The 22732-nt window shown below is 45.2% G+C and overlaps 2 protein-coding genes across 4 annotated transcripts; one reads left to right on the top strand and one right to left on the bottom strand.

Annotated features, from left to right (window-relative positions):
* Positions 1-732: 732 nt before the first annotated feature.
* Positions 733-13546, bottom strand: si:dkey-28a3.2. 2 transcript variants are annotated; one of them, XM_048236664.1, is made up of 8 exons: positions 13300-13546; positions 13069-13200; positions 7315-10822; positions 6168-6944; positions 4828-4874; positions 4613-4668; positions 2785-3111; positions 733-2189 (listed from the first exon to the last, which is right to left on the bottom strand). In XM_048236664.1, the coding sequence occupies exons 3-8, from the start codon at positions 10138-10140 to the stop codon at positions 2092-2094; spliced, it is 4131 nt and encodes a 1376-aa protein (XP_048092621.1). In that variant the 5' UTR covers positions 10141-10822; positions 13069-13200; positions 13300-13546; the 3' UTR covers positions 733-2091. The 2 variants fall into 2 exon arrangements, with proteins under 2 accessions (XP_048092621.1, XP_048092620.1); XM_048236663.1 differs by lacking the exon at positions 13069-13200.
* Positions 13547-15730: 2184 nt separating this feature from the next.
* On the top strand, positions 15731-22313 carry zfta (zinc finger translocation associated). Of its 2 annotated transcripts, none has more exons than XM_048236973.1 (5): positions 15731-16163; positions 16802-17407; positions 17723-18079; positions 18625-19218; positions 19571-22313. In XM_048236973.1, the coding sequence occupies exons 1-5, from the start codon at positions 16034-16036 to the stop codon at positions 20083-20085; spliced, it is 2202 nt and encodes a 733-aa protein (XP_048092930.1). In that variant the 5' UTR covers positions 15731-16033; the 3' UTR covers positions 20086-22313. The 2 variants fall into 2 exon arrangements, with proteins under 2 accessions (XP_048092930.1, XP_048092931.1); XM_048236974.1 differs by having other exon boundaries at positions 15742-15848.
* Positions 22314-22732: the final 419 nt, after the last annotated feature.

Raw genomic sequence — 22732 nt, 5'->3', positions numbered from 1 at the left:
AGACTACCATCAGCTCCACAGGACAGCATTGTGCTAACGAGAAAGAGACCACCTCTGTCTGCTGTGTGGAAGACAATCCTGATACACCTCTCCTGGGAGTGCAGTGAGGACTCCAGGGATGCCCTCTCAGATAAACCACTGAGCAAGGAGCGCTGCCACTCTGGCCTTCAACTGGTTCCTCTGTCTGAATCATTCTTATCTGGATTTAAAGTAGTGAGTAATGCCCTAGTAGATCTTGGAATGTATGTCAGGACCCTTGGAATGTGTACCAGGAGGAACTAGCTTAAGATGCCTCACGCAGGGGCCCAAAGCAGCGTGGTAGTGAGTGCAGAAAGCATTGGGGTCTTTCACGGCTGTTCTGCCAAAGCCCTCCATCTATCTACGAGCTGAAGGGAAATGAAAGTACAAGCATGGGGCTCCAAAACTGTGTTGTGTGAGGCCCTGCAGGGGGAACTGACTAAGAAGGAACAATAGTGAGAACTGGCCACTAAGGGGTGTGCAGGATAAACTTGAGCTGGATGTTGAGAATTTTTTGAAGGGGCCTCACAAGTTCTCAGAAATGCATGGTTGTGATGGGGGTGGAGGGCCTCCCAAACCCTAAAAGGGTCAGCTACTCACTGCAAGGTAATTAAACAGGGCCCCGGACTGAACTATATCCATCCAGCCACGGACACCAGCCATTCTGTACTCTGCAGAGTTTAGGTACAATCATGATGCCAAGTGACAACTTCAGTAGATATGTTATTTAATGGAACTTCTATACACACGATCAATAGCCCACTGCAGCAGAGTAAATTACTGAGCAAAAAGATGCTTTTTATAGACCTGTGCTCAAGGGCCTCTAGGACACACGTCCTCTGCCTGTGAGGATATGAGATTGGCGTGTAATCCTTCGAGATTAGAGATGATTCTGGATGAGAACTGGGCTGTGAGGGCTTTTAATTCAGTTTCTGGTCCTTCAAGTGTTTTATGGTAATGCTAATCATGGTAAATTATTGATTGTTTCATCAGTGCTAAATATACGTGACCCATACATAATTAAACATCTTTATATAACACGCTTATATAACAAAACATGTAATGCATTTGGGTACAGATGAGTAATAAATAACCTGAAATTTTTTTTTTTTTTTAAATCAAAGCCACATTTACATACACCTGGAAGCCCAATCATGCAAGACATTACTCAAAATGCTGCAACAAAAGAAAACCATCTTCAGAGGAATAGAAAATAAGAAATTCTACAAATGCATTACAAATGTACCTGTACAAAAGCTGTTGAATTACATTCTAACAATATATTCAAATAGGTAAGTATTAGTAACTGGGGAAACTGTGCTTTTAAATAATTTTCAGGTACAAACATAACCTGACCTGGTATAAAAGCTGCAATGAATAGCTGACGGTCCTCTTCAGTCAACCAGAACTGATGAAGAATATTAAACACGGCAGAGTAAGACTGTTCTGGAGGATGGAGCAGGGGAAAATAATTACATTACATTAAAACTGGACTGAGGCCAAATATGATGGAATGTTATATTAATGTCTTCTTCTATAGTTGAGATGGAAGTGGCCAAAGTTTGAGGCTTGAAAACTGCTAGCATAGCTACTTCAATCTGAATTACTCTTTCCATGCAGGAGAGTCTAAAAGGCATTTTTTTTGTTAATTTTGCTTATCCCTGAACAGAAACATGTTTTTGTTCTTCTTTGTGAATGAAATATAAATATCGCATTCATATAAAAACAGCAAATATGACAATACATTCAAGTTTGTGTATGTGCATGTGTGTAAAAATGTGCCATCCCGTAACTTGTAATAGAAGCTGTAATAGAATGATGTAAACACTAGTCTGCTTTGCTCAAAGTCCTTCAGCTGTTTAAGTGACATGCACACAGGGCAAAAAGGGGAAAAAATAACTCAAATTCTTTTCAGTTGCTCATTCCAAAGCCCTTTTTGCCCACACCTTTAAACCAAGCAGCTATAGTACAAACTATAGCATAAAATAACTTCATGCACATCATTCAGTCACTTCGCTCATCTCACTGCAAATGCATGACTGGAATACAAGTAGCTGCCATTTGAAATAGTACTCAGAATTTTCTCGTTTTCTTGCTCTTTGCAGACTTGTTGTATATTGATTGTGAAGAGTCGTCCATCTCCACAGTCACCTCCACTTCTGCGATGTTGTCTTGGGGGTGAGAGAAAAAAACAGATTAACATAGCATGCATTTGGAGAACATGAAATAGCCTTAACAAATAAACCACCACATGGATGCTACATTCACTTCATATCGACAGGTGGTCTTTCTTAATGTCATTTTTGCCAGAATTAGGCAGCTTTGTTCAGTATTGGTATTTTGGAATCACCTTTGAAGCAGTGCTATACTGCAACATATTTTTTTTTTCGTAACTCGATGGAAGCCAGGTGCCAAATCATGCATTTTCCTATAGGGGTATATTATCCCGGTAGTTTGTGTAATTATGAGAAGGCACTTGAAAAGGTGTGTGTGTTGTCAACTGCGTCTGCATTACTAGCAACCCTGGTATCTTAACACCCCCCCCCCACACATCCATATTTTTTCAACATAAGCACAACCTCACATTGTGTCAATCATGTGTACACACTGACTCAGAAACTTTAATCTCCTATGCTTTTCACATCTGTAGAGTGTCACTGAATGAGATTTCCTACTGCAGTTTTCTGTATTTGAGGTGTTTGAAATGACGGATTTTTACTGTGTGAAGGCCTTAAGTGACGGTGCAGTGCCGGCTGCCTCGCTCACCTGGTTGCGTGGTGCCGGCGTGCTGCTGCAGCTGGCTGCTGAAGAACTGCTCGCGCTGGGCCACCTGCTCCTCCCAGGCCTGCTGCAGCTTCCAGCGCTGCTGTTGGCCAAGGGTCAGCGTCTCAGGGTGGGCCTCCTCGATGTGGGCCTGGGCCGCCTCCGGGCTGTGGGAGAACTGCTGCTCCCCGCACACCATGCACACCAACAGCTGGTTCAGTGGGTCGTAGTCCATGAGGTAGCGGCTCCGCCACAAGCTCGCTGAAGCAGGGCCGCCGCTGGGATCGAGGACGTCTTCCTCTTCTTTCTTGATGGCCAACTCAGCCTCTTCTGAGGAAACACAAGGTCAAAGGAGATAAGATGAGCTCGACTTCATCTGTCGTGTTTCTACATTCAAGAATGTAAGTGAACTCATTGTAAGTGAGAATTTGGGCAAATGCAGATTGGGTTTTTTATGTTACTTTTTCTGCTATCTGAGAGATGTTACTGTCTCTACTCTAAACAACTTTGGTAGACTTCCTTCCTCTGAATGCCTTTTCAGGTTGTAAACTTTATTATTACTTTCAACTGGGACAAAATTACTAAATGGAGATCCCTCATCTTTTAAAGTATCTATGGGAAGCTCATGTGAGGTCTCCATCTAATTCTGCATAGGGACTTGACCTTGTTTAGAATACCAAAATTCAAGGGATATTTCCACCATTTGGGGAATTGCAATCATTTTCCACCTCCCCTCGAGTTGAACTGATTTCTCCAGTTCATCCAGCTGTTCTGGCCGAGTCTGGGGAGATCACATTTAGCTCCAGCCTAGCATAGATCATTGAATCGGATTAGACCATTAGCATCTCGCCTGCTAGCATCACACTTAAAATTGACTAAAATAAAATTTCTAGTAATTTTCCATACAAATGAATGGTGGAGGCTAAGCTAGTAAATCCGGCCAATTCATAGTCAACGCCATATTGAACACTGGGGCTCGGATCCAGCACCAGTCGGCTCTGACCATGCGCCAAGTTCCAAAGCTGGAAAAGACACATGGACCAACGTTGATTTTTATTGGATATTCTGGAAAAAGAGTCGTCCTCCAGTTCAGAGGGTGGGGATAATGCACATACCTTGCTTTTCACATAACAAGAAGAGTTGCTCAGGAACGCGCGTGGAGTCCGAGTGGAGTCCCACACTGAGTAACGTTTGACTGTAGCCGCCGGATAGGTACCCGCCAACCAACATGTACGCACATGAGAGCTCGTGCCCAACACGGACTTTCATGCACGGAGTTGGTTCCAAATGCTCCATGCGGCGCCATACTTGAAAATGGCTTATGCTAACATGCCGAAGCTAATCTGCACGCTCTTGACCCCCTGAAGTGTACTATGGGCGCAGCAGCACCTGAAAATAGTCCCCGTAGGCTGTAACTTCCAGCAACTAGTTTGAGCTGCAGCAGATTATTATGCCGGAATGAGAGTATAGTTCCATGTCAAATCAGCCTAGAAAATCTCCACGTTTAATTTTCCGTTAGTCTTATTACACTTTCTAATTTGAGAAGAGACAAGTTTTAAATGGGAAAATTACCGTGTGTAATTCCCCAAATTGTGGAATATCCCTTTAAGAATGAGGCAACTTATGCAGCAATTGTTGCATTACATTACAGACTGTAGACACATGCAACAAGGGCATTTGGAGATTGGTCCAAAAGCATTCAACAGGTACAGGTGGTGTATTCTTATCCATCTGACACAATATACAGCATCAGATAAAGATATCTCTGTTCCAGTGTGGGATGTGTGTATGCAAGGTATGCAAGATAACAAATTACATGAGTAAACTATACCTTTCACAGGTTTGGGATGCATGCCCAAATAGCCCTCATCTGTATCCACTTGTGAACTGATGAAAAACAGGACAAAAAACATTACCATGTTAAAAAAAACATTACCATGTTAAAACATTTAAAGACATTTAAAAGGAAGTGTAATCGAGGAAACTCTTCCTATTTAGGTTACATATTTGGTTTTGAGGGGTTTTGTTTGTATGTATTCTTTTTACCTCACAGCCAAGTCAGTCTCTTCAGCCTTGAACCACTGTCTGGTGTCCTGCAATGTGTAAGGACAGCTTTTACACACAAATAAACATGCATCTTCCATAGCATGAGGAATCATTGTAATACACTACCTCAACTAAACAGCTACCTTAATTGTATTACGTTATATTTACATAATCCTTGGAATAATTAATGCCCTGGCCACATTCGGATAAGGTTTCATGAGGAAAATCCTTTTTTTCAAAACTGGACCCTATTTTCCTAGCCTGGCCACGCCCACCTAGATCCCCTTTCAGGGAGATACTAGTTTGGAACACCAAAATTCACTAATTAATTTATTTACAGCAAAGGGTAGGCCTACATACATTGTTTTCTGAGAGCCGATCCTGTTTATTGTCAGTTTGTAAAGTTTAGACAATGTAGGGAAGTAATGTTAGGAATCCCTGGTCAATGTGATTGAAATTATTGGTCCAGCCCAACCAAAGTTAAGGCTATGTCTACACCTGTCACCATGCTAGCATTGGAAAGGTTTCCCAATCGTGAGTGTGTTTGGTTTTAACTCTCTTTGCCCCATTTTGGGGTCTAAATTTGTTCTAGGGAATGGTGAAACCTGAAAACCAGCAGAGCCCCTTTACAGCAAGCCTGTTCACTTCCTATTAACTCCCATTATATCGAAACTGGTTGCAGTTCACCTAGGGGGCGATCATGAACGAGTGCAATATGAATAGGGGTCTATGGGGCTAGACAGCTAAATATCAAATGTTATTGTAGTTTTCACAAGTACAGTATGGGTTATACATCTAAAGGAAAAAAATGCCCTATCGGTTTCTTAATGGGTGGGTGCCCTAAACACGCTAGCATTCTGCTTATGAATGCTGATTGGTCAGAGAAGCTCCACAGACTTCCATTCATTCTGAGCTCACTTGCGAGTCCCCTTTAGATAAACTGCAGCCAGTTTCGGAATCCGCATGTGTTCTGAGAGTGAAAGTTCTCCCTTATTTAAGTGTCTCTGACACCAGCCTTGGAGGCCACCTGCGAGGTTTTAATATCAGTGCCTCAGGATGGTTTTTCTGCACATTGTTTTATCATCAGAATACAATATATCACAAAACAGAGTACTAAAATATTTTCCGGATCCAGATGAACCTTGCTTCCACAACATTTTAATAATGAGGCTACAGCACCGTTGAAAGATGGACAAATTTTCTAACCAACATTAGGTCAATACTGGACTGATCAGATCATTTTTACTCATAGCAGAAATCTGGGTGCCAAAAGATGGGAAAGTGGAAGCCAGGTTAAAGCAATTCCATGGTGTTCTAAATATAATGAAATTACACCCTACCTGAGATTGTTCATCTTGAAGTAACTGGCTTTGGGCGGGGAGGACCAGTTCCCATTCAGAAGATGTGCCCATATGTCCAAGCCCACTCTGGCGTGCTGCCTTCCTGGCCCTCTGCTCCTTCTTCTTAACCCGCCAGTACTCCCTCTTCCTTCGCATTACATCATCATCATTAACAGCACTCTGTGTGCGCTTGTGGGAACTGAAAGTGGCCGAGTGCTTGGCCAGGCTCCTGCTGTTGTGAGATGGAGGGGCTGCCGTACCGAAGAGTTCAGAGGGACGGTGGTTGGGGCGGTTGGCTGTAAGGGTGGGGCAAGGGGGCACGGAGGCACCCGTTTGCTCCTGGAGACACCAGCGGCTCACTCCCTGCCTTTGCTCAGGGGCGGAGTCCTGTTGAGGCTGCACCAATAGCAGTGGCCCATTCTTTTCACCAGAGGGTACAGGGATTACCCTTTGCCGCAAAAGTGGAGGGACCTCTCTGCTTCCACTGGTACGTGCAAGTGCACGACCACAGGAGGGATGGCCCTGAAGGTTAGCCCTGGGAGAACATCCAGGCTTTGCGGTTTTATGTGCAATGAGGGACCTATCTGACGGTGAGCCATACTGATGGAGATTCTGCTGCTGGTTTGTATTGGAAACAGGGTGGTTCATGACATGAAGAGTGGGCAATGAATTGACTGTACCATGGTGTGTCTTTCCTTTCAAGGTGCAACCTGAAGAAGCAGAATTATTGAGAGGTAGACTGGCCTTTGGGCAGCTGCTTTGACTTGGCCTCTGAGTCTGAAAGGAGAAAAAAGAAAAAGAAATGTTGAATGTTTACAACTCTCATGCCGCTCCCCCACTACTGCCGAGCACCCTCTCATCGAGTTTGTGCTCGTCAGTGCGCACCAGACTGCACCAAACTGTAATTGACAGTCAGATCTCACACAGCCCTGCTTTGATTGGACCAGAAAAACCAAGAGCTAGAAGGGTGGAGGTAGAAGTGCGGGTTTTTTTCTAAAACCGGCTGATTTATGTTGTTCTGTCGGAGCATAGTGTCGGTTTCATTGAATATGATAAAAAAAAAAATCTTGCCAACTGCAGCTTTAATGCTATTTGGGTCTGGCAATTAAACTTCACTTAAAGATTCTGTTATAATGTGCTGATGTACCTGAAGTGCTTTTGTAGCTGGTTTCCTCTGCTTCTCCTGTGCTTTCCTGGCCCTCTGCTGTCTCTTCATGAGCCTCCAGTACTCCCTCTTCCTTTGCAGGATGGACTTTTCATTAGGCACCTCTGTTCCAGGTGGTTGATGACTTGATGTCTTTAAGGAACAAGATGGCTGCAGGTTGGCCCTTGTGGAGCAAAACGCCTGAACTGTTTGTGCTGAAGTAGGAGTTGTTGAGGTTTGAGAGCAGGGTGGTTGCTGAGTGGAGCAGAGAGAAGCAGGCATGATGGAAGCTGAGGAAGCCATGATGTCAGGCAAGGACCGGGTATCAATACATGGTGGACTTTCTTGACTGCAATGTGGATTGGGGAGAAGAGGAGATGTTGGAGGACGGGTGTGGCATCCTGAGTTTTCATTTGTCTGTAGATGTGCATCTTCAGCAGAAAAGCAGATGGACCCTGGCATTTCAACCTCCACTACCTCTTCAGCGGCATCTAACACAGGATTTGGTTTGACATCAGAAGTTGTTGACTCCTCAACAACCAGTGGCTCCTCTTCAGTCTTACACTGAGATGCTTCCACTGTAATGCTTGTTTCTGGTGTGTCCGAGCTCACAACAGTGCTAAGCGATTCCTCTAGGAGTTTCTTCATGGAGGCCACAGCCAGGAGCGTGGTGGCCTGGCTGTCCACACTGCCCGATGGGTCTGTTTCACTCGGCAACTCTTGGAGTGCTGCAAGGGAGGGCTTATGGTCACTGCAGAAGGACTGTTCCAAAGGAGAATTCAGCTCTTGCTTGACCGACAACTCTTGTTCTTGCTTCACGCTTTCAGCTGGGAGAGGAATACATATGCTGGGTGGTAAAGGGAGAGTGGTTGAGGTGTTGACTGGGACAGAGGAATTTGTTGTGGTCTGGTTGCCACTGCTGGGTATAGACACTGGGGTATGGTTCTGCCGTCTTCTCATAGCTGCCATGGCCCTTCCGCGTAACAGTCCTTGCCTAAGTCGGGCAGCACGCTTGGCTCTCTGCTCCCGCTTTTTTATTCTCCAGTATTCACGCCTTCGAGCAATCCTTTCTTCTTCAGTTAGTTCTGGAGTGGGTTCAGCAGCCACAGGAACTGTGCCAAATGGCCTGGCTACATTCCCAATCCTCTTAAAATTTGTAGTGTCATTAATAATATTTTGATTATGGTCTGGAGCAGAAACAGTCATTTGAGAAGTACTAGGACTTGAGTTTGTGAATTTATTATGAAGGGTATTTGTCAGAAGCCTAGGTGTAATACAGACTAATTTTGGAGGTTCATGGACAGACATCTGGTCAGGGTAACTACTTTTCAGCTGAACTGCTCCTTTTTGTAAAGGTGGAGGGTTTAAGTTCATGTGGCCACTAAAACTACCACATCCTTTATTAGTGAAAACCTTACAATGTGCAGTGGGTAGCAGTGGTTTGGAGGGGGACAACTTTTCAACTCCACCTGTGCCTTTTGCAGAAGATGTAGTTTGCATACTAATGGTGACAGTCCCATCCTCCCTAATATAGCCACCAATGGGCTCTGAGCTATCAATTATGATATTTCTGCGAAGTTGTTGGACCCTCTGACTTTCTGCTCGTGCCCGACGCATCTCCTCCAAGATGGACTGGTAGCGTTTCACACGGCGCAACAGGCTATCCCGCTCCCTCAGCCTGGCCTTCATCTCCCCTGAGAGTTTGGCCCGCTGCTCACGCTTTTTGATGCGCCAGTATTCTCTTTTCCTGGCCATCCTTTGCTCAGCTGTCTCTTCTGGGTTTTCATGGAAAGACATGAGGGGCATCCTTGTATTTCTATGTACAAGAAACCTTTGGGTTCTTACAAACTTATTTATTTGTATTTTGGGACGTGCTGTGCCTCTGGCTGTGTTTGAAAACTGAGCGGTGACTTCTTTAGGTGCATTGGCAAAGCCTCGTTCCAAGTTCATGTTATTACTAACAACACAAGTTGATGTTGCCGCAAAGGGTGCATAAAATGCATTGGTCTGTTTTGGGACTCCTGTTTTTACAACAGCTGGTGGCTGAGGATCTATCACAATATGATTGGATAGCAAAGGGCCATCAGATTGTTTTCTAATTGCAGTAGGTGTGCTTTTTGGACTGGGGCCAGACAATGCTAATGCCTGGTTTTGCTGCTGCCTCTGTATCTGCATTTGTGAAGCAGGAACACATGGCATCCTGGCCTGATTTACAGCTTGCCTTTGACCCTGCCTCAACAGTCTTGGTCTAGTAAGAGTTGCACAGGATGTCTGCACTGTCCCTTGCACTGTAACATCCATCCTCTGTATTCTCTCCCTCTCCCTGGCTAACTTTGCAGCCCGTTTTGCTCTTTGTTCCCTTTTCTTGATGCGCCACACCTCACGTCGTTTCGCTGCCCTCTGCTCCTCTGTCTTAGGCGTCTGTCTTTCAAGAGGAGATGTGAACTTTGTGGCCAAGGCACACGGTTTAGTCTTAATGTTGGCACTACCGACTTCTGAGGAGCACTGTTTCACATCAACCCCTACTTTGTTTGTCACACTAAGAGGCACAGCTTTATGTGGGATTTGGACTCTTACTTGAGGCCTCTTGTGGTCATTAAGTCCAGGTTTACTCTTTTGTGGAAGGCTGTGACTATACACCTTAACTGAAGTTGTTCTATTAGTAGCTTCTATTCTGCTTGGAGTTCTGTGGTTCGCGGTAATAGCAGGATGCACTGTGACGTGAACTGCAGGCACTGGGGCGTTGATGTTCTGTAGAGATCTGCTGGATTTGGCTAAGGTGTTGGATACAACTGAAGGCCCTGTTGTGGCCATTTTTCTACAACCCATTGCACTGCCTTGTGGAGCATCTGATCCCTCTGGGATTTTTGGTAAGACTTTGTTTAGTTTAATCCTCTGGAACCATCGGACATTCTGGGCAGGGGAAACGTTTTGTGGTGAGGAGCCTGGAACTGCTCCCGACACACGAACCTCACTTTCACCAGTCTTGACCACTCGCTCACCACAGCTGGAGGTTCAAAAGACCTGATTCAGATGGGTCACACACATTGGACTGGTATGTTCCATCTCTGTTTAGCAACATGGGACCCGACGCAGCATTTTGCACATGGGCACCAAAGGTGTTGCGTCTCGCATCACAGACACTTGAGTTCTCTGCCCCAAGCTTCTTCCTAACAGCAGACACTTTTGCCCTTTGTTCCCTTTTCTTAGTTCTCCAATATTCCCTCTTCTTAGCAAGTGTGGCGTTATCAAATTCAGATGCTGGGCGATAGCGCTGTGTGCGAGGACCTTTTGCAGTGGCCATTGGATCATCGACTCTGCAACAGTCTTTAGCAAAGAAACTGTAGTCTCGCCTCACATTCCACTCCAATTTGTTCAGTTAGTTTCCCATCTTGGAGGTTAACAGCAGTCACATATTGGGTCACTTTGGTATTCTCTCCTCTGACTGTAACCAAATGACATATGAATCAAAGACATTTGTCCATCTATCAGAGGTTTGTGCTGCAGCATCCTGTGGTCCGGAGAAAGAAATAAGAGTAGAAAGACAGGTTTTCTCAATTTACATTTTTAAGTCCAGAATGTGACTATTCATATGTACATCAAAAGAGAGGCTGTGAGATAAAAATAGGCTACATAGTATTTTTAGACAAGCACTACCTGTGCATCTCATGAAATAAATAACATAATTAATAACTTAATTTTACCACTATCAAGAGGTATAGCCTACTAATAATAAAGCATTATTGAAATGTTTTGTATATTTCAAAATAACTTGACAATAACATCACTAACTTTTTGTTTATTAGTATGCAAAAAAAGAGAATACGGCAACAAAACACGACGGTTAATGTAAAGATCACAGTGCCTTATTGTCCACGGTTAAGAAATGGCTGATTGAATAAACATTTTCATTCCCGCTATACAGACATCCCACCTTTCCTGGAAGCTAGCTCACACATATTGATAACGGCTCCCTGATGCTCAACATCAAAGCATCTTACAGTGCGATGGCAAAGTTTTACAAAAAAGTATTTCACCCTCAAGTGGACCCTGCCAATAGATGACAGTGTTGCTTGCTGCACTGTGTGCAATATTTAGACTACTTTTCCACTGCCCTTTGTGGTCAAATTACTTTAAAGACATGCTGAGGTAAATTTAACAGGTGTCATTTCTTCTTTTTAAGTATCTGGCAAGCTGCTCAGGTAAGCCTCATCGTTCCTCCATGACTTTTCCCTGACAAAAATCCTGAATTTCCAAGACCATTTGGGAAATGAATAACTGGGCATTGAATTATCAAAGGAAGGCTAACCACAGCCACGAGCAAGCAGTAATCGGAAAAGTGAATAACCCGATTAACACCAATGCTGCTTGAAAATCTTTACTCAATCAAAACAACACAACTGCAATTTTATTCATATTACCTGAAATACACAATCAAAAAACATGACTCTCTCACTTATAGATAGAGATCTGATTTGCAACTGCACAGTTTAACAACACAGAGAATCAGAACATGCAAAAAAGCACTGTCTGGGAGAGCAGAACCCTCATCAATAAAAGACCTATGGTGATGTTAAAAGAAAGGTTTGGTCTATCAACAACAATCTAAACAAGGCAAAATACATTTATAACCATTAAGCCAGCTCCTTACAGTATGTGATCTCAATAGTGATGCAGCATTTGTTTGCACCTCCAACAGCATGGTGTAGCCTACATGGTTACTTCACAAAACCATCCTCAAATGCCCACAAATAGCCTAACTTTATGTTTGTGTGAAAGAATAGAAAAGTAGCCTGGCCAGCCCACACTAGATCTCTTTTGAGGGAGATAGATTCACTAGCGTTTCCCCAGGTCGGCAGACTAGTCTACCTGTTTTTTAAGAAAAAAGTTTGTACACTCCTTGGTACTCTTTTTTGAGTTTATGTGTCATTATTTGGCAGATGACGTTTCGACCTTGCGGTCCTCCTCAGATTCACTTGCCAGACTCGGCAGACTACCTGCCCAATCAGCAAGAAAGGATGACGCTAGATTCAAAACCGTAAGGGCCTATGGTAAGGGCCAGAAAACATAAAAAAAATGCAGTTGGAAAAATGTAGAATTTAATTTACAGCCAAGGCCCACATACATTGTTTCCGGACTTCTTATACTGTTTATTGTCAGTTTGTAAAGTTTAGATTAAGTAGTAACGTCAGGAATCCCTGATCAATGTGATTGGTTGGGTTGGACCAATGATTCCGATTTTAGCCCCACCCACATTTTAATTGCTTCCTAGCCCATGCTTACACCCAACTGCATGGCCTAAAATATATAGGCCTATCACTAATTATCCATGCCCCACTAGAGGCCACAGAATGTAATGGTCAAGAGTTAAAGTAGCTAGCACACACATACCAATATGCAGTTCAAATGATTCCCTGTTTTCAACTACATAAAACCCTATTTTTTATAAATGATTTCCTGTTTTCAACTACATAAAGTCCTATTTTTATGCTATAGCACACTGAAATAACAGAGCTGACTTTTAGATGTTGTCTTTGTTGGCTGGAATGCGGAGAATTCCTGAAAAATCTAGACGTGGAACAGTCAAATCAGGAAGCAAAAAAACCGACCTGTCACTTTAAAACATGTCCCCCTCTGTCTATAGTGGAGGGTTATCGTTAGCCATAATTCACGTATTTATTTACAAATACATTCAGGTAGGGCTCCGTAGCATTTCCTACAGTAGTGCGACAAAATTGAGATGGTTAAATAACTTACAAGCGCGCCAGTTTCGCTGTAATCATGCCCAGTTTGCGTTGTCTCTTGTGTAACGTTACTACTGTAGGCTACAATGGACAAGCTCTTCCTTCTCCTGTCCACACAGACTGGCGTCTGTCTGCCAGGGGATTGCTTTATGTAAAACGAAGCGATACCAATTACATAGCAATGCTCGGCGCCATTCAAAACCACTCTCCGAAATGTGTGAAATAAAGCATGCATCAGTTTTACCTGGTAGTTACACCTAACTTTCCGGGACACTTTTCGGGCGCTTGGACATGGGCACTGTCAGGACACTGCAGCTACTTTGCACGAGCCAGGCTGCCTTTCTTCCTACTGATGCCTTGACAACGGTGAAAAGTACCAGGATGTGGGACCTAACAGCTTGTGTGTACACTGCGTAACGCGTGGACAGACAGAACGTTCTTAAAGCTCCAGTGCGAACCAGAAGAGGACATGGCTGCGTGTGAGAGTGTGTTAGCAATATTAACTCCGATATGAGACGAACGTGCGTGTCGGTAACTGACACAAAAACTGAGAACGTTGAAATCTAACTTGTAAGCTATTAGGCCTACAAAATGAAAGCTTTGGTTGTGGTTTCACATTGATTCATTTGTTGATAGATGATTGAACACAAGCTCGCATGACATAGCCACATGAGTAACCTACATTTATCCCACAAACACGTTGCATACAACAGCTGGAGGCCTGGCTTATCAATGCTGTGTTGTGGAATATTCCATGTTTTATGTCTTCACTTGGCCTACCCCAGTTAGCAAGAGGCTGGTGGAGCGCTGTCGGCCCACTGGGCCAGATCAGGTGGTCCACTGGTGTTTCTCTCATTGGTTTTCCTGCGGTCCACTGGTAGGTTGCTGACAAACACCCCAACACTTTGTCAATTGTGGTCCAAACATTTTTTTTTATATTCACAACCAGTTAAATTAAAGATGATGGTCCAGCAGCAGACTAGTGGCACACTACTGGTGGTCGGATATTTGCAAATCTGATTTTGCTATCTGGGGCATAACATGACCATTGCTATATGAACAAAAACCTACAAACAACATCCAAAGTCTGAGTCATAAATAAGCTCCTTGTCTCCATTTGTTAAAGTTATTCCAAGTATATTTCCATATTCAAATACGGGCCATTTCTAACAATCTTGGTAAAGGGTGACCACCAGTAAATAACTAACATTTTTAATTGAAGATGACTAGTCTACAAAGTATCCTACTTTTTCATGAACTGTGGTGAGACCCTTGTTAACAGACACACATGTAGGCCTACAACTAATGAGGACAAAGAAGTAGTTATTAAGTAGAAAACAAAGTAGTTTGTCTTTTGATGAGCCAGGATTCACGTGTGCTGAGCAGTATTACATGTTTTCTGTATGGTTTCTGAGCATTGATTGAGCAGATTTCATCAGGCATATATCAGACCTTACATATATCTGAATACACATTTTGCTCAAATAGCCCTTACTGCACAGAGACATCTTGAATTTTCAATAATGATCAATTCCTGATATTTTGCATTCATTTTTTTCGTTGAAGCTATAGTGCACTATAACAGCCATCTTCTAGCTTCAACATTTCAAAAAGAGTTTCCTATGGTTCTGTTAAGGGAATAAAAATCACAAGGAATATCTGCACACTAGCTCCCCTTTTTGTCTCGTTTATTAGAATTGTACTATAGGTAACTCTGACATCTCGAGCATCACTCTTCATCAGACTACATCAGATCTCATCAGACCTTAAGGGAATAACCTGATACCTTAATTGGACTGATTAATGAGATCTTAAACTAGCGGCAGCTGTTGGCCTAAAGGGAAAATCACATTGAACAGGTGAAAACTCACTAAAAACGAAACCATCGAAGAAGTCTACCACCCCATGTGGCCAACTCATTCCCATAGGCTTTTAGGTAGGCTAGATCAAATCCCATTTAAGTGCAGGCCCATGGTTTGTTCGTAGTAGGCTACTTGAAATCACTGAGCATGACCTAACCTATAAGTGCTGCATATAGAGTAAAATTAGTAACTTGTTGAAATAATTTGTTAAATGTTTGTGTTATGCCACATGATACATTGTTTAAATAAATTATACCAACCATTTAAGCTGTCCATAATGACTCATCTTGAATATGAAAGCACTCTGGCCTTGTTTGACATGTTATGCATAATAAGCCAACCTTTATACAAATTCCAATGACCTGTTTTTCAATTATTATATTATTAAATTCAAGATTAAAGCCCAATTTGGAGGCTGTTTTTATTTTTGTACAAAATGTCATATTTTTCTAAGTAGGCTTAGACTAGCCTATAAAAAAATAGCATTTGACATCCCTACAAAACCCGAAAAAGTGTTAGGATTATGTGGAATGTTGACAACATTTTTTAAAATCCTGAAAAATGTTAGAATTATGTGGAATGTGGACGTTGTTTAACTGTAATTAGTAGATTTGGCAGTGTGAGAGTGTGGCCCAGGTCGAAGTCCTCAGGGAGATTGACGGACCTCCATGGACAGCCTATCTAAAAACTACTGGCCCCCGGATACGTGTGTCGCTGCGTGAAAGCCGCTACTGTCTCTTTAAATTTACCCAGGAGCCCCTTAAGGAGCCCCAGGGGCCCCTAGCTCGGCTCCCCACCCTGAAGACAAGCTGAGTCTCAAAATACGTCCAGGAGGCCGTTACAAAACCGACCGACCAAAATTTGACAGGCCCGTTCGGCGATTCCTCACATGGATTTATGACCGACACAGTATGGTATCGATGCATAAAAAGTTAAGTTGACTCGCGCACTGAGGGGCACCGCACCGCACAACACTGCACTTACAGGAATGGGTGCGTGCGTGTTTCAGATAGCTCACTAAAGCGCCTGCCGAATGACTCTAAAAACACCTCCGTCCGTGGCACTGCTACAGAGACGACGTAGGAACCTCTTTATACACAACGACGTTACATAGGTATGGAAAAACAGGAACCGAAGGAGCCCGAGGTCCAACCGTGCGCTGAGCAGACAGATTGCCTCTCATTAATAATAAGCGGCGAGGAGGAGACGATAGAAGACCAGACGGACTTTGGAGTTCCTTTGGGAGGTAAAGATTGAATCTTTAACATTTGGATTTCACCCTTTCGCCTGGTCTCCGACCTCAGTCGGTGTTAATCCGTGTGACGGACAATACAGTTGGGCAGCATGGCCCCTCGTTCCACGGGCTCCACTATAAACAAAGGCATAATACCATGCTGGCTGCGTACTGTGATGCGCAGTCGCCACCCAGTGGAAAGCAGCAGTGCATCAAATGGAGTCGCCGCCCCCCCGCGTTGAGAGCTTGTGGTGCTTTGCGGAAATGAAAAACTCCGTGTGTGACTGTAGCCACCCCTGAGTGAAATACACACATTATCGCCACACATCACAGATATTTTACCAACCGATGCGCAAATAGCACTACTTTGAACTGAAACCGATAACCAGACGAGCTTTCTGTCAATGCTTTATGTAAAGGGGTGTAATATAATTTGGGAAAACCTATGCTAGGATAGAATGGAAACATTAGGCTACGTTAATCTAATAAACGTAAGGTTTCCATTCTATTCTATTCTTCCATAAAAAGCCATGTTTCAGTAGGATTTTAAAATAGCTTTATGTAGGCTAGGTGTGCAGTCACACACGATTCACTACATTTGATGAAGGGAGGAATCAACATCTCCCCCCTTTCCCTTGTTCTGTGTTTAGGTGAGGATGGCATCACTAACGGCCACAGTCGAGAGGAGGAGGACGAGGAGACAGGGATCCCCTCAGGTTCAGCGCACACCTCCTACTGGAGTGTCAGCGAAGACCCCGATGCCCCTTTCCTCCTGTCCCCCATGCCTGGCCCCTCTCAGCTCAGATCCACCCCACCATCACCGTTGGCCTCGCCGCCGCTGCCGCCTCCGGCCCGACCCGAACGGGCCTCGCGTCCAGGCCTGAGCCGCATCCCAGGCCGCGACCACCGGCGCTACTACCACGAGTACTGGCGCAGCGAGTACCTGATGGACTTCGACCCGCGGCGGCACGGCATGATCTGCATGGTGTGCGGCAGCTCGTTGGCCACGCTCAAGCTGAGCACCATCAAGCGACACATCCGGCAGAAGCACCCGGACTCGCTGCTCTGGAGCGCCGCCGACAAGGAGCTCATCCGGCAGGGCTGGGAGAGCCACCTTGGCCTGGAGGCCAGACAGAGGCCGTTCGGATCGGGTGGAGGAGGGAGAGATGGAGGAGAAGAAGATGGAGATGGAGGAGAAGGCGCAGTGACAATAGCAGCGGCCGAGGAGATGCTGGACTGTGCCCGGCGCTCGACAGGTTTGTGTGTGTGTGTGTGTGTGTGTGTGTGGGCGGGGGCACTTTTGCAGACACTTTTGTCCAAAGCCAAAGGGATGCGTATTGAACTGGTGCAAGCTGTTTTTTCAGGTGGCAAGACTACCAATTGTTCCAACAGTGCTTGAAGTGTGTAAGAACTGAATAGGGCGTGTCAGTCCCACTTTTGTCTGTGTGTGATCTTATGAAGACATCTTACAGACTTGCAATATCAGAGGGACTGGCTTTTTAAAATATAAATGAAGGAATTCCAACAAGTGACGCTTACCCATCCATATCTGTCCATGTTTTTCTCCCCAGGTAAACCTGTTGTTTTGACCCCCAAAAGGACGCCGCCGTCAGGCAACAGCAGCTGCAGTGCGGTGGCCCCTGCCTCTCCCCCTTCCTCCGGCCCAGTCAGTGAGGACTTCCAGATGCCCTCGGCCCAGACGCTGGAGCGCTACCTGAACGACTCGCTGCACGCCTGGTTCCGGCAGGAGTTCCTGATGGAGTACCAGGCGGAGGCGGGCCGGCTGGTGTGCATGGTGTGCGGCAGCGCGCTGCCCTCGCTCCACCTGGAGCACATCAAGAGCCACGTGCTGGAGCTCCACCCCAACTCACTGGTGTACAGCTCTGAAGAGAAGCACTGCATCCTGCAGAGCTGGGCACAGACCCACGGTGAGCAAGGCTCTCTCTCTCTGAGTGTGTGTGTGTGTGTGTGTATTTTCATCTTTGTGTGTGAATCAGTGAGTGTGTCTCTGAAGGTTAGTGTGACTTTATGTTTGTAAGCTTAGAGGATAAGGTGTGCTAGGGGTTCCAGGACTACTGATGAAGTTTTTCATAATAGTTGTTGACTAGTCGTGGTGTACTGGGTCCAGTAGTGCTGTCTCTGCTTTACTGCTAGGAATGTCTAGCCCATTTAGCCTTTATGTCATTTTGTCCACAGGGCCAACTAGTGATTTTAATAGTCAACTAGTTGATTAAATCCCTGGTATGCGACTGTGCCTACCTGTGTGTGTGTGTTTTTGTGTGTTTGCGTAAGACTGGGTTATACACTGTCCCACACTGTTTTTTTGGTGTACTGTATACATGGCAGTGTGTTTAAGATTGTTCCGGAGACCATTTGTTGAGTGGCTTGCATGTCTCTTTCTTCCTGCTGCTCTTGTTCTGTACATTTTGGCCCTCTCTCCATCCTCTTAACATCGCCCTCACACTCCCATCAGAATCGCAGTCCAGCCCACTGCCAGATTTTTTCAAGATAGAGTCCGACGCCAAAGACCCCACCAACTCCACTCCCCCTGTAGACCCGGCCGGCGGCTGCATGGACTTCCTCCCGCAGAACGTCGACGTCAGCGGTGTCCTCCTCACCCCCATCCCCGCCGACATGACGCCTCACGAGGTGGACAACAACAACAACAACAACAACAGCGGCAGCAGCAGCAGCAGCCACAACAGCAACAGCAACATGTCCTCCCCATCTCCCTCTCTCCCTCCACCACCTCCACCTCCAGTTCCACCTCCGCCTCCGCCCCTGCACCACCCCCCTCTGTGCCCCCCGGCCCGGAAGCGGCGCCTGCGAGACGGGTTTCCGTGGCGCCTGCGGCTGGACTACATGGTGGCGTACGGGCCGCAGGGCGCCGGCTGCTACTGCATGGTGTGCTGGCAGGAGCTGCCCGCCGCCAAGGTCAGCGGCTTCCGCCAGCACATCCAGGAGAGCCACCCGGAGACCACGCGCCTTAGCCGCCGCGAGAGGGAGCAGGTGGCTGATGCCTGGGTGCGTGACGCACCCTCGGGAGGGTCGAGGGGAGACGGGACAGGTGAGGGGAACTTCTGGGGGGGGGAATAGAATGTTTAGGTTAGCTCCAGCTAGCGCTAACACTGTGCACTTGCTTGTAAGAGAGTACAAGGAAAAGAGGCATTTCAGTTTTACAAAAATGTTATGAATGAGAATGCCTTAACCTCCACACACCCCCATATGACTGGAATTCAGTACAGCACCATGGAGTTTGTTTGCATTTGTAGAACAGTAGTATGGCAGTCTTTTAAGTCTTCTAAGTCTCTATTCTATTGTGTTTCTAGTTTATATGGGAGCTCTCACCCATAGAGTTTGTCTTGCCCTGTTATCCCAAATATTTCCTCACTGCCCTTCTCTACTGACTATGTCTATAGCTGGGTCTCCGGGAGACATCATCACCTTGCCCATATCAGATGGACTGGACAGCCAGACATCTCCCAAGAAGAGCAGTGGACAGACCAAATCAAAGCATCAGGACACCATCAGCTCTAAGGGCTCTGCCAAAAACGGGCCTGCGTCCAGTGACCCGGCTCTGGCGTCGTCCTCGGGGCGTCACCACGGCCACTATCCAGGCAAAGACCAGCGGCGGAACTACCAGTCGCGCTGGCGCACCGAGTACCTGATGGACTACGACGGCCGGCGGCACGGGCTCATCTGCATGGTGTGCGGCGCCACGCTGGCCACGCTCAAGGTGAGCACCATCAAACGCCACATCCAGCAGGTGCACCCGGCCTCGCTGGCCTACGGGCCGGACGAGCGACAGCGCGCCCTGCAGGCCTACGGCCACACCGCGGCGCCGACGCTGCACTACGCGCCGAACGACGCCACCGATGACGACTGCTTCTCCGCTCAGGACCACGAGGCCGCATCGGGCCTGTTTGTCACTTAACCCCCGGGGGGAAAAAGAGAGAGAAGGGGGAAGAGGAGAATGTGTTTACACTGAGGACGATAGGTTTCATTCTCGCGGTTTCTCTCTTTCTTTCACTTTTTTCCTCCTTCCGTGTAGATGTATGACTGTAGCTTGTGGCCAGTGATGTTCGGCTCATCACTGAATGAAAAGAAAGAAAGAACGATAGAAAAAAGGGGAGGATGTGTGTTGCTCTGGTGCTCCTTCACACTCTCTCCTCTTTCACTTTGACTTTGTCCTTTTGTTTCTCTTGTTTTCTCAGGAAATGGGAATGAAAGGCTGATATTTTCAAGGCTGTTGCAAAATGCTTTAGTGATATTTTTTTTTTCTGTAGAGCACTTTTTTACCCCCTTAACACATGCACGTTACAAAGGAGCAATTGTGAACAGAAACTTCACGTGATAAATACCACTTAAATTACAGATACATACAGCCTCATTTATGATCTCGTGATCCTTCAAAGGAGATCTTATTGGTAAATGTGCTGTTTGGTCAACTCTTTCCTTCCCCAACTAACTGAACTAAACTTAAGAAATTTTGCATGAAAGTGGCATTGGACAACCGTCTACTTAAAAAATAGTACTTTTCTGTTAGGAAAATGTTTTGATTTGGACTGCACTTTCTTATTATCCTCAGCGTAAAGAAAAATTACACTGAGGGAAAAAAAAAAACGTTCCATGCTTTGGACATAAAGGTATGATTTTTTTTACAAGCACTTTTATGCAATGCTATTTGTACACCAACAAGGTTTGTAGAAAAAAATGCCCTTTTTGTACGGACACTCAGTGGAGAGAGAGTGTGTGTGAGTGTGTATGTATGTGGATACAAAGATTACACTACATATTCCATTTTGCATGGAGGTCATTGGTCATGCATGGTTAATGGAAAGCATGTTTCTTATCTGTCAGAGCCAAGGTTGCCTGGGGCTGGTCTCTAAAGCTGGCATCCAAGGTGGCACTAAACAGCTCACACATGCCTTCATGAAGGTGATCATCTGTGTGAATGCATTGGCTAAATTATGGACTATAAAACATGTTTCTTTCTTCCTTGTGTTGTTTCACATTCCATGCAGTCCATATATGGATGACCTTGAGAGGGCAGAACAGTTTGGAATAGGTCCGTGAGTTGTAATGACCTCCCGCTCATGCCAAATTGTTTCGGATCTGAAGAACCTGACCTATGTCTTAAGACCCTGGTTAATGGGTCGCTTGGGCCTCTTAAAGAGCTAAGGTAGCCATTCCGTTTTACAGGTATTGGTTAAGCACACCGGTAACATCTCATTTGTGGCTTGATTCCACCGTACTGTATCTGTATCTGAGAGTTATGACTTGTGGGAGTGTCTCTTGGTCAATTCCCCTGGTCTGAGTGCACTTCAGGTGACTGCACTGGCTGCAGGTTACTCACGGCTCAAAGATGACCACAAATAAGAGGGAGCTGGAGAGTCAAGGTTTCCAGAAATTCCTAAGAGGGCTTTTGGAGGCAGAGCAGCTTAACAGCACAGCCTGAAGCCCCAAGGTGGAACACAACCTCCAGCAGGGCCGATCCAATCAAGATTTTAAATCTCCACAACGTTGTATTTGTACAGTACCATTCCAAAACAGAATCCTTTGTGTCAGATTATTTAGCCAATGTCAAAGTTTCATGAAGCTATTGTAGAATTCTAGGGTATTCTCACTGTATTCTGATGTGTCCATATGTTACTTCTGTGTGTAGTGTATAACGGACAGAGGTCCATACCATTGTATAAAACCTTGTTTAGTACCAAAAGCCTGACCAGATGTGGACACTAAGGGAGGCTTAGGCCTATATCACAAGCACATAGGCTTTGACATGTTGGTAATAGGTTATATACAATGGACCTCTCCCCATAGGAGTATTATGAACACATCAGAATACAGTGAGAATACCCCAGAGTTCTACACTATGAAGCTTACCGCTCTCAGTGAGTTGTGCTGTATGTGTAAAAGGTCACCTCCTGGTTTGTGACAGCTTCTTAATTGAAAGGGGGCAGCTGATTACATTGGTGGCTTTGACAGCTGGAAACGTTTTTCACTGACTAAACAAGGGCAAAGCTTTTTCATATCTAGAAAAAGTGACACGTTATCTCAAAGGGTGTTTTTCGACCATGATAATCGTTTATGGACTTCAACCGAACTTGTAATTCATTTGTTCCAAGTGTCCACAGCACGTTTCTGTAAAGGCTGTGAGGCATTAGCTTTGGCCCAAATGCACAAACTGCAGAGAGAATGTGTTAATCGAACACATTGCATTGCCATTTTGTAGGTCCTATGCTTACAATGGGTCCCTGAAGAAAAATAACACTGTACATTTTATATGGAGGGTCCCGGAGGAATGTCATAAGCAAACAGGGGAATCCAAACAAAATGGTTTACTGAATTAATATATATGGCAAGAGGCACACCAGACTTCATCTTTGGTAGGAATAGAAATGGCATTTTGTTGTGTTCTTATTTTCCCTTGCTTTTCACACTTTTGTGACAACACATCTGTATCCCTGGTGAGGAGGGCTGGATGTTTTTGCTACATGCTTTCTGAGTATCTGCCTGACCTTGTAATAAAAACATGGACACAATTGGAATGTTGGTGGGGTTCTTTTAAAAGACAACTG

Source organism: Alosa alosa, chromosome 24 (genome assembly GCF_017589495.1).
Source record: "Alosa alosa isolate M-15738 ecotype Scorff River chromosome 24, AALO_Geno_1.1, whole genome shotgun sequence".
NCBI lineage: Eukaryota > Metazoa > Chordata > Actinopteri > Clupeiformes > Clupeidae > Alosa > Alosa alosa.
Note: the sequence above shows the minus strand (reverse complement) of the source record. Positions and strands in the feature narration are given on the sequence as shown.

Excerpts from the sequence above, each read along its gene's own strand:
- si:dkey-28a3.2 (XM_048236664.1), bottom strand. The coding sequence starts at position 10,140 with ATGGGTTGTAGAAAAATGGCCACAACAGGGCCTTCAGTTGTATCCAAC. Across the intron at positions 3,112-4,612 it reads GCATCCCAAACCTGTGAAAG|AAGAGGCTGAGTTGGCCATC; the intron begins GTATAGTTTACT and ends GTGTTTCCTCAG. Across the intron at positions 2,190-2,784 it reads CGCCGGCACCACGCAACCAG|ACAACATCGCAGAAGTGGAG; the intron begins GTGAGCGAGGCA and ends CTCACCCCCAAG.
- zfta (XM_048236973.1), top strand. The coding sequence starts at position 16,034 with ATGGAAAAACAGGAACCGAAGGAGCCCGAGGTCCAACCGTGCGCTGAG. Across the intron at positions 18,080-18,624 it reads GAGCTGGGCACAGACCCACG|AATCGCAGTCCAGCCCACTG; the intron begins GTGAGCAAGGCT and ends CACTCCCATCAG. Across the intron at positions 19,219-19,570 it reads GTCGAGGGGAGACGGGACAG|CTGGGTCTCCGGGAGACATC; the intron begins GTGAGGGGAACT and ends CTATGTCTATAG.